Source organism: Arachis ipaensis, chromosome B04 (assembly GCF_000816755.2).
Source record: "Arachis ipaensis cultivar K30076 chromosome B04, Araip1.1, whole genome shotgun sequence".
In the NCBI taxonomy this organism is placed as follows: domain Eukaryota; kingdom Viridiplantae; phylum Streptophyta; class Magnoliopsida; order Fabales; family Fabaceae; genus Arachis; species Arachis ipaensis.
The window spans coordinates 11359078-11370073 of record NC_029788.2 but is presented as its reverse complement, the minus strand read 5'-3'; the positions used below and the strand labels follow the sequence as shown (position 1 = coordinate 11370073).

Below are 10996 nucleotides of genomic sequence, written 5' to 3'. Positions count from 1 at the left end.
AGGTTTTAGGGTTTAATGGGTGTCACACTCAAATATAAATAGTGACTTCAGAATTTTGGTCTCGAATATTCCAAAGCGGCCTCCGTAGTTTTTTTGCATTAAAGAGTTATGATTCAACCCTATTAGAGATACAGAAGACTTGGTTGAGAAAGATAAAAAAATCAAACTTTTTCAATTATGCTCATGAATTAAGATACGCTTCTGTATTCAAGTATTTTTTTTAATAATTTAATATGAATGATTTTAGGGTTAAAAAATTTTAAGAATTTCCAACAAACAATATCAGAGATATTTATGATTGAATCATTAAGAAATTATAAATTTATTTATTTATAATTGAATCTTGATTAAGTTTATGAAATTAGACTCAAATTAAATTTATAGAATTTTTTCTTTTCATATATATTTTGTCCAAATTAACCAATGTGAGAATAGCATTTATATTGATTCGTTAATAAAGAATTCAAAATTTTGGTTATTATTATTATATTTGAATTCAATGTTGAGAGTTTGGAAAAAAAACTTTTGGCATTTCCTGTCTTATAGGCTCATGGATCGAGAATCAATTTCTTGATGTACAGGACAATTTGAATTGCTATATTATAATGGAATGGAGTTTGGAAAAAAAACTTTTGGCATTTCCTGTCTTATAGGTTTCTCCTCAGGAATAAAAGTGGTGTTAACTAAGCATTTAGTGTGGATTTATACAGTAAACAGAATTCTCTTTTTGGAGCATATTGAGTTAATTTATGGAGATATAGAAAAGAAATTTAAAGTAAAGGGTGAAGAGATGAGCCTCTATGATCCTCCTCTTTAGAGGAGCTGATCGTCAAGCTAGTGACGTTAAAGAAGCGCTTGTCGGGAGGCAACCCGATAATTTCGTATCCTTAGTTATTCTTCGTAATAGCTTTCTTACTTATTTGATTTTTATTGAGATTTTATTATTTTTCTGATCATGCAGCTATTTTAGAACAGGAACCGGATTCCTCTTACTATTTGTTTTTATTTTCAGTTCTTCTTTACTTGAGGACAAGCAAACCTTTAAGTTTGGTGTTGACGCTTCGTTTAAGGGTTTTCTGTTTATTTTTATTGCACTAAGAGAGGTGAATCATCTTCACAAAGGAGCACAACCTGAAGAATAAAACGACCGCTCGGATAATTAAGGTGGTTGAGTTCCTTTCATTTTTTATTCCTTTCCGCTTTTATTATGTTATGTTCCGGTTTCCTGCTATTTTGATTTGTTTGTTGCATGATCCTTTATTAGTTAGAATCCTAGGTCTAGTTTAGTTTTCTCTTAATTGCTTTAATTCTGAAAAGATGTCTCATGTATTACTCACTGAGCTTGAAATTCAAATAAAAAAATACAGAAGTGATGTATTGCATGAGAAAATGAGTTTATATTGAAGAATAGTCTTATTTACTTAGATGTGGTGGTACTTTCTATGATTCTGAATGCATGACTTGAACAGTGCATGTTTTTTATAGTGAAATTTATGAATGTTAAAATTGTTGACTTTTGAAAGAATGATGAAAAAAGAGAAATGTTATTGATAATCTGAAAAATCATAAAATTGATTCTTGAAGCAAGAAAAAGCAATGAAAAACACGAAGCTTGCGAAAAAAATTTATATAAAATAAAGAAAAAAAAAGAAAAGCAAGCAGAAAAAGCCAATAACCCTTCAAACTAAAAGGCAAAGGGTAAAAAGGATTCAAGGCTTTGAGCATTAATGGATAGGAGGGCCCAAAGGAATAAAATCCTGGCCTAAGCGGCTAAAATCAAGCTGTCCCTAACCATATGCTTGTGGCTGAAGGTGTCAAGTGAAAAGCTTGAGACTGAGCGGTTAAAGTCGTGGTTCAAAGCAAAAAGAGTGTGCTTAAAAGCTCTGGGCACCTCTAACTGGGGACTCTAGCAAAGCTGAGTCACAATCTGAAAAGGTTCACCCAGCTATGTGTCTGTGGCATTTATGTATCCAGTGGTAATACTGGAAAACAAAATGCTTAGGGTCACAGGCAAGGCTCATAAAGTAGCTGTGTTCAAGAATCAACATACTGAACTAGGAGAATCAATAACACTATCTGAATTATGAGTTCCTATAGATGTCAATCATTATGAACTTCAAAGGATAAAGTGAGATGCCAAAACTATTCAGGATTACAGTTGTAAACCCCACTATAAGAAGAGACATGAGCTTAAGTGAACTCTCATTCTCATGCAAATTCACATCCTAAACTTATATTAGTTTTGGTTGCTTGAGGACAAGCAACAATTCAAGTTTGGTGTTGTGATGCGTGAGCATCTTTCCTATCTTTTCCTAGTGAATTTGTATTTAAATTGTTGAGTTTAATAAAAAATTAATTATCTTTTAGCTAATATGGATGCTACTTTGAATCTTGTGCAATTCTGTTTATTTTAGGTAGCATTCAGCTGGATTTGATGGAATTTCTGCAGAAGAAGAGATGAAGGCGAATGATGTTGTCAACCCTGACCTCTCTGCACTCAAACCTAAATAACTCGAGCTACAGAGGTCCAATGGATGTGATTCCAGTGGCGTTAGAAAGCTAACTTCTAGAGCTTTCCAACGATATATAATAGTCCATACTTCTTCTCCGAACTCGCTGCCAAGGCTGCGCCGAACTTGAGATTTCTCAAGTTAGGCGCAAGACACAACAACAATACGCGAGATTGGTCCTGCCCACTTCAAGTTAGGCACACTAAAGCACAAGTTAGACGCAGCTTCACTCAACTAAACTCTAATTCATGCTGTCAAACCCAAGTTAGGTGTGGATCCTAGTGAAGCCAAGTGGTCCCCATCCATTAATTGAAGATTTGCTAATTGCTATAATTAATTCTAATTTAAATTCAAATTTTAAAAATAGGAAAAGATATTATTTTAGTTTAAAAGATAGATTTTTAATTAATTAGGATTAGATATAAATAGAGGGATACCACTTCAACATTATTGGATCCCAGACTACCAAAATACATTTTATTAGAATCCTTATTTTCTACCTGAACCATGAGCAACTAATTCTCCATTGTTAAGGTTAGGAGCTCTGTCTATTTCTATGGAATAATTTTATTGCTTTTTCTATTTTAATTTATGCATGGATTTATAATTTAAGAATTGTTTTCACTCTTTATCTTATGAATTTGGGTAGAACGGAAGTATGACCTTCTTTCTATTTGAGTTCTTGTAAAACTTGGAAAAGCTCTTTACTTGAACAACAGCTTGAAAACATATTCTCCTAAATTTTAATTATCTGGATTTCACGGGATACATGACATATAATCTTTTTATTTTTGGGTAATTAGAGTTTTTGGGGCATATAAACTGGAATTTGATCATGTAGCTTCTAACTGGAATTAATTGACCAAGGAATTGGCAGTTAATGAATTTTAGAGGAGACTAGAAAGGTCTAAGGAATTAGGGTCTAGTCACATATAGTTTGCCATAAATTAAATCCTACATAATTAAAATAGTTAGTAAGAAAAGTAAATCCGAAAAAATAGATAACTCTGAAGCCTTAACTGCTTTCTCAATATTTTACTCCCAACTTATTCACCTGCCTGTCTTCAAACATCTAAATTTATTAATTAATGCTCTTTGAATATTCAAACACTATTTTCTATTTGTCTAACTAAGCCTATCAAACACTATTGTTGCTTAATCCATCAATCTTTGTGGGATCGACCCTTACTCATGTAAGGTATTACTTGGTACGACCCGGTGTACTTGCCGGTAAGTTAGTGGGTTACAAATACCGCACCAATGATCGAGGATGATGGTGATGCGGAAGATGAGGCTGATAATGTGTAACAAGTTATTTTGTATTCGCGTTGAATATTTTGCTATTTTATATGTAATAGATAATAATTTGTGGTGCTGTTGAACTATGATTTTGTTGGTTGTGGAACTGAATTGTTTCCGTTTAATGATAGTGCTTTTTGTTTAAGGAAAAAGCTGTGCTTGATTGATCGGAAATTGATCTGAGAATATTTCCCTTTTTGTTTGATGTGACTGTCGAGTATTGGCAGGTTGTAATTAGATGAGTGTTTCTGTCGTCCGAGCTATATGGATAGTAGATAGAATTGTGTTTGATTGACAATATAATTCGCCTAGTTGTTAGTTTAAATAGAGGGAGATAATTTTTATTTCTCATGTATGGTAAATTGGTGGACCTTTGAATACAAAGGTGCAGGTAGGCTAGCCTCGTTAAAACCTCTCCAAGTAAAACCCTTTGGGACAAAATCTTGGTAGTAGGAAAAAGAGTACAAGCCTGTCCCTGACTTTTAACTATAAAATTTCTTTAGGGAAGAAACATTCCAGGTATTGGGCAGGATTTTACCATCTATGGATTCTAGTTTGTATGCTCCATTTTTGAGTACTTCTGCTATTCGGTATGGGTCGTCCCAGTTTGCTGCGAGCTTTCCATGTGATGGTAGTTTCTGAGCAGTTTCTGTCTTACGAAGTATTAAGTCGCCTTTCACAAATGATCTGCTTTTCACCGTTTTGTTATATTGGCGAGGTAGTGCGTGCTGTGCCGCACGTTGTCGTAATGTGGCGATGTCTCATATTTCTTTGATGATATCGAGTTCGGATCTCCGAGCTTCTTCCTGATTGCCGAGCTGGGTTCTGATTGAGCTCTGGAAAATTTCCAGTGGTATCATAGCCTCAGAGCCATATACTAGTCTGAATGATGTTTCTTTTGTTGATGATTGTGGGGTTGTATTGTACCCCCAAAGGACTTCAGGTATTAGCTCGGCCCAGAGGCCTTTGGCGTCATCTAGCTTCTTCTTCAGTGTATGTAAGATGACCTTATTTGCGGCTTCGGCTAGCCCATTCGTTTGAGGGAGTTCGACTGAGGCGAAATGTTGCCGGATTTTAAGATTCTGCAAAAAAGACTGAAATTTCTGATCTGCAAACTGGAGACCATTGTCAGTTATGATATGGTGAGGTATTCCAAAACGGCAAATAATATTTTTCCAAACGAAAGAAATCATTTGTTGGGATGTGATTCTCGCCAAAGGTTGGGCTTCCACCCATTTTGAGAAATAATCGATTCCTACTATGAGAAAATTTACCTGGCCCGGTGCCGTGGGGAATGGACCGAGTATATCTAACCCCATTGGTTGAAAGGCCAATTGATATCAGAGTGATGTAGTTGCTCGACGGGAATGTGTATCAGTGGTGCATGTTTCTGGCAATTGTTGCAGGTCCGGATTTTGTGTTGGCTATCCTGCTTTAAAGTCGGCCAGAAGAAACCAGCGCAGAGGACTTTTGATGTTAGGCTCCGAGCACCGGTGTGTGTTCCGCAGATTCCCTCATGTGCCTCGGCTAATGTTATGTCGGCTTCGTGCTTGTTAAGACATTTTAGCAACGGGCGAGTGTATCCTCGTCTGTACAGAGTTCCGTGGAGTACTGTGAAGGAAGATGCTTGTCTTCAGAACTTTTTTGTATTTTCGACCTCTGCTGGTATATGACCTGTTTGTAAATATTGTATGAAGTCGTCCCTCCAATCCTTTTCCTGTGTAACACTTAACACATTTGTTAGAGTAACACTTGGAGATATTATGGTGAATTGATGTAGTGTAGATAACTCGGATTGTGTGCTGCCGAGCTTAGATAAAATGTCAGCCCTTTGATTTTGTTCTCGTGGTATGTGTTGTATTTCAAATTTAGAGAATTTTGAAGTTAATTTTTTCACTAATAGTAGATATTTAGATAAAAGAGGATCCTTTACCTGAAAAAGGTTGTTTACCTGTTGTACTATCAGTAAAGAGTCATAGTATAACTTTATGGCCGATTTTGGAGATTCAGACAAAGTCGGAGTCCGGCGAGTAGTGCTTCATATTCGGATTGGTTGTTGCTGGCTTTGAAAGCTAAGTGTAAGGAATGTTCCAGTATAAAGCCATCTTCGGCCTCCAGACAGATTCTAGCTCTATAGCCCCCATTATTGGAGGAGCCGTCCACATACAAAGTCCATTGCTTTGTATGGTCCTCTTCTGATGGTATTGTAAGTTTGGCAATAAAATCGGCCAGGAATTGGGACTTAATTGGTCCTCTGGATTGATACCTAATGTTGAACTCTGACAACTCGACTGCCCATTTTATAAGTCTTCCTGCAATTTCTGGTTTGTGTAACACCTGTCTTAATGGATGATCTATTCTGACATAGATAATATGGCTATGGAAATAAGGTCGGAGTCGTCGCGCTGAGAATATCAAAGCTAAAGCGAGCTTCTCAATCCTCGGATAGTTGAGCTCAGCGTGTTGGAGAGTTTTGCTGACAAAATATATTGGATGCTGAACTTTGTTCCTTTCTGTAACAAGAGCCGAGCTTATCGCCCAATCAGTAATTGATAAATATAAAAACAAATCCTCCCCTTGGAGGGGTTTTTGCAGAATCGGCGGTTGTGAGAGAGTTGTTTTTAGTTTGGTAAAAGCTCTCTTACAGTCGTCGTTCCATTGAAATTTGGTTTTCTTTTTTATTGTTTGAAAAAAGGGAATAGATGTTGAAGCTAGGCATGGAACAAATCTCGACAGGGCGGCAAGTCTTCCTGTAAGGCGTTGTACTTCTTTGACTGTCTTCGGGCTAGCCATATCCAGAACTGCTCGGCATTTGTCTGGATTTGCCTCAATTCCCCTGCGTGTTAGTAGAAATCCTAAAAACTTACCCCCTTGAACGGCGAATGCGCATTTCTCGGGATTGAGGCACATGTTGTAGCGGCGTATTTGGCCGAATATTTCTGCTAAATCGTCGATATGGTTTTTCCCGATCTGTGTCTTGGCCACCATGTCATCGACATATACTTCGATGTTTCTGCCAATCTGTTTGGCGAAGACCTTGTCCATAAGACGTTGATAAGTTGCACCTACATTCTTTAATCCAAATGGCATAACTTTATAACAGTAGTTACCGAAATCAGTAATAAATGCCATTTTACTTTGATCGGATGGGTGCATGAGAATTTGATTATACCCCGAATACGCATCCATAAAACTTAAGGTAGCATAACCTGAGGCGTTATCTACTAAAGAGTCTATGGATGGTAAAGGATAGGAATCCTTAGGGCATGCTTTGTTTAAGTCAGTAAAGTCGACGCACATGTGCCACTTACCGTTTTGCTTTCTTACCATTACCACATTTGCTAGCCAGGTAGTAAATCTGATTTCTTTGATAAATTCTGCGTTGATGAGCTTTTGGGTTTCCTCTAAGGACGCTCTTTTCTTCTCTTCACCGAGTTTTCTTTTCTTTTGCTGTACTGGTCTGACTGACGAGTTTATTGCTAGTTTATAGTTGATAATTTGTGGGTCGATGCCGGGCATGTCTGAAGGTGTCCATGCGAATAGGTCGGCTTGATTTTGTAGGAAGGTAGTGATGGCCTTTAGTTCTGATGTGTTGATTGACATGCCTACATAAGTAAATTTGTTAGGATCATTATTAAAATATACTTTCTGTAAGTCGTCGGATGGTTTAGGGCGTTCAAGAAAGTCAGCTCTTGGATCAAGGTCGGCGAGTGCATGGCTGTTGTTGGTAAGGTCGACATTGTTGACCTGTTGCCTGGAACGGTTTTGGAGTTTCATGTTGATTTGTAACACCGCCGTGCCTCTTTATGATCTCCGTGGATTGTTACAACTTGATCGTCCTGCAGAGGAAACTTAACACACAGATGAACTGTAGAAACAATTGCGCCGAACTTGTTTAAAAAAGGTCGGCCAAGTATAAGATTATATGGACTAAAACAATCGACTACTAAATATTGAATGTCATATGTTTTTGAAAGATGATGCTCACCCAGTGTGGTTTGTAACCACACTGATCCCAATATTGGCACTCGTTCACCCGATAACCCGACAAGGTCTCCTCCTGTTGACTGGAGGGTATTGGCGCTGAGCTTCATTTTTTGGAATGTTGTGTAGAATAGAACGTCGGTGCTGCTCTCGGGATCCAGAAGTACTTTCCTTACCAACAGATCGCCCAATTGAAGGGTGATTACCATAGGATTGTCCAAGTTGTGTATGTTTGAATTAAAGTCGGCGTGTGTGAACGTCACTTGGGGGAGTTGTGTTGCGAATTTAGCTTCACGCTGGAAGCCCTCTGCCGAGCATATAGCTCGGTATGATCTCTTTCTGGCCGAGCTTGAGGATCCCCTGCCGGCGTATCCCCCTGAAATACAATTGATTATACCTCGGGGCTTTTCATATTGATTTGGCGTTGTCCTTTCCTTTCCTCGGTGCTGTTGTTCTGATGAATCCTCGTTCCTGGAAGGTGTGGAACGTTTTTGAATGTGACTTCCAATGTACTTGTCAAGATGTCCTTGCCGAGCTAACCGTTCTAAGAGATCCTTTGCTACCACATAGTCATCAGTGGTGTGGCCGTGCTTCTGGTGGAAGGCACAATATTTAGATTTGTCTACGTTCTTAGTGTCTTGGTAGGTGCCGGCCTTTCTTGGTAGCTTGATGAGTTTGGAATTTAGAATCTCTTTGATGATATCCTCCCGCTTAGTGTTAAACTGCGTATAAGAGTCGAAACGAGGTGTTAGTTTAAAACCTTTCTTACTATTTAGAGTTTTATCATCGTCTCTATAGCTTGTTTTGTCAGACTTCCGAGCTTGTCTGAGCTCTTCGATATCAGTTTGGCCTTTGGCTTTCTCCCGGAACTCGGCAAGGATTTTGGGCTTGGCTACTGCAATTGTTTCCTGGAACTTCCCAGGTCGGAGGCCGCTTTTGATTGCATGCAAATGGACTTCGGGATGAAGGTCGGGTATGCTGATGGCGACTTTTGTGAAGCGAGTCATATAGTCCTTCAAACTTTCGTTTTGCCCCTGCTTGATAGTATTCAGATAGTTAGAGTCATGCAGATATATTGCGGATCCAGCGAAGTGTTCTTCAAACAGCTTGGCCAGTTGCTGAAATCGCGAGATAGAACCTGCAGACAAAGCACACAACCAATCAAGTGCAGGACCGTCTAAATAATTTGGAAAACAACGGCATAAAACAGTATCTGATGCACCATTGACGATCATTGTTGATCGGAACTTTTTGAGAAATTTCTTCGGGTCTCCGAGTCCATCATAAGGTGTGAGGGTTAGTGGCAGGGTGAATCTCTTCGGCAATTCGAAGTTCATCACTTCTTCTGTGAAGGGTCCTACAGGTTCGTCGGACTCTTCGTTTTCATCTTCAGGTTGAACTTCGTCGGCTCGGATAGTTTTCGAGACATGAGAGGGCTGGGAATGATGCTCATTATCTTCTGGTTGCTGGCGATGAGTGTCATTATGTTCTATCCGAGCATGGTTTAGTTTAGCGATTTGAGCAGCCATTATTTGATTTTCTTCGGCCATTCGTTGATTGGCTTGTTGTAGCTCAGCTACCATCCGCATAAGTTCGGATAGTGAAGGAGGTGGTACGTCAGCCATGGGTGTAAACGAAAGTAATGGGACCAAAAGAAAGAATTGATTTCCTCGGCCCCACGGTGGGCGCCAATTGATCTTGCCTACGAAATAGATCGGCTTCAACTATCTGGTATCAACCGAGCTATATACTCGGAGGCTGGACGTCCAACTCCTGAATCCGAGCTTTTCTTTGTGTTACTGTGTGAAAGCGCGAGCAATGAAAAGGGGGAGGAGTTTACCTGCAAAGGCACTCCAAAGTTTAAGTCAGTATATTATCTTGTTCGAACTTTATGAAAAAGAAATGTTTTACCTCCCTTTATATGATGAATTCTTCGTCAGTTACATTCTCGGCAATAATCGTCGATTTCTGAAATGATTGCTATTGTAACCGACTTTATTATGTCGTTTGGGTGTCAGTTATGATAGGAGCATTGATGTCATAAAATCCGAGTAGTAACATATAATAATGAGTTATAGCTCATATTGATAACGGTTATGAGGCCGAGTTATAACTCGTATTAATGATGACCATATCAGTTATTATTACCTTTGCTTTGGAATTAAATAAGAATAAAATTAAAGATACTATTATATTTAGGTTTTAGGGTTTAATCATTTAATGGGTACCATACTCAAATATAAATAGTGACTTCAGGATTTTGGTCCCTAGTATATTAAAGCGGTCTCCATAGCTCTTTTTCTATTAAAGACTTGTGATTCAGTCCTACTAGAGATACATAAGACTTTGGTTGAAGAAGATCAAAGAACTAAACTCTTTCAATCATGCTCACGAATTAAGATAACTTCCACATTCAAGTATTTATTTTTTAATGATTTAACGTAGATGATATTGAGGTTAAAAAATTCTAAGAATTTTCAACGCAATATTATATACTCACTCAATTGACATTTGACAATAAATTAAATAAAATTTTTGTCAGCTTAGGTTGGTCAAGTGATCAACTCACTCGTTCGCTTAAATAAGTATCGGAAATTTGAATCTCATCTTGTACATGCAGCAATCCATTAAACAATAACAAACTCCTTAAATAAAACTCAAATCTACAATAAATTAATTTTTAACATATCGAATTAGAAGATATCGTAAACAACAACAAAATTTTTTTAAAGCATTCTCTGCACTACTGATGCAATTTTACGTTATTACATACCTTCGTTTCAAGTTTCAACACCTTCATATAAGAAAATTAAACCATTCCTTAATTATAACAATAATAGAATTAAACACACCACTTGAATATCTGAGCAAGAAGAATGAAAATTATATACAGAAAGTCCTGGGATTAATATTTTTTATTAATTTTGATCAATATTTAACCATCATAAATATCAAATTATTTTTAATAAATAAATTATATTAATTTATATATGTAAATTTTATTAAATATAAATATAAATTGAGTTAATAGTCAAAATAATCTCTAAAAAATACTTCGATCTCCATTTTCATTCCCAAAAGAATAAATTAATTGAATTCGTCTCTAAAAGATAACCAACTTAGTCACGTTCGTCCTTCCGCTATTTTCTTTACTAACGGTGCTCACAGAGAATGACGTGGTTACATTTTTTTTGTTTGGTTAA

The 10996-nt window shown here is 37.4% G+C and overlaps 1 protein-coding gene across 1 annotated transcript; it reads right to left on the bottom strand.

Annotated features, from left to right (window-relative positions):
- Nucleotides 7583-9418, bottom strand: LOC107636096. The gene has a single exon (XM_016339630.1). It carries the CDS (start codon nucleotides 9416-9418, stop codon nucleotides 7583-7585), a length of 1836 nt encoding a protein of 611 aa, XP_016195116.1.

Coding starts and splice junctions, on each gene's coding strand:
- LOC107636096 (XM_016339630.1), bottom strand. CDS start 9,418: ATGGCTGACGTACCACCTCCTTCACTATCCGAACTTATGCGGATGGTA.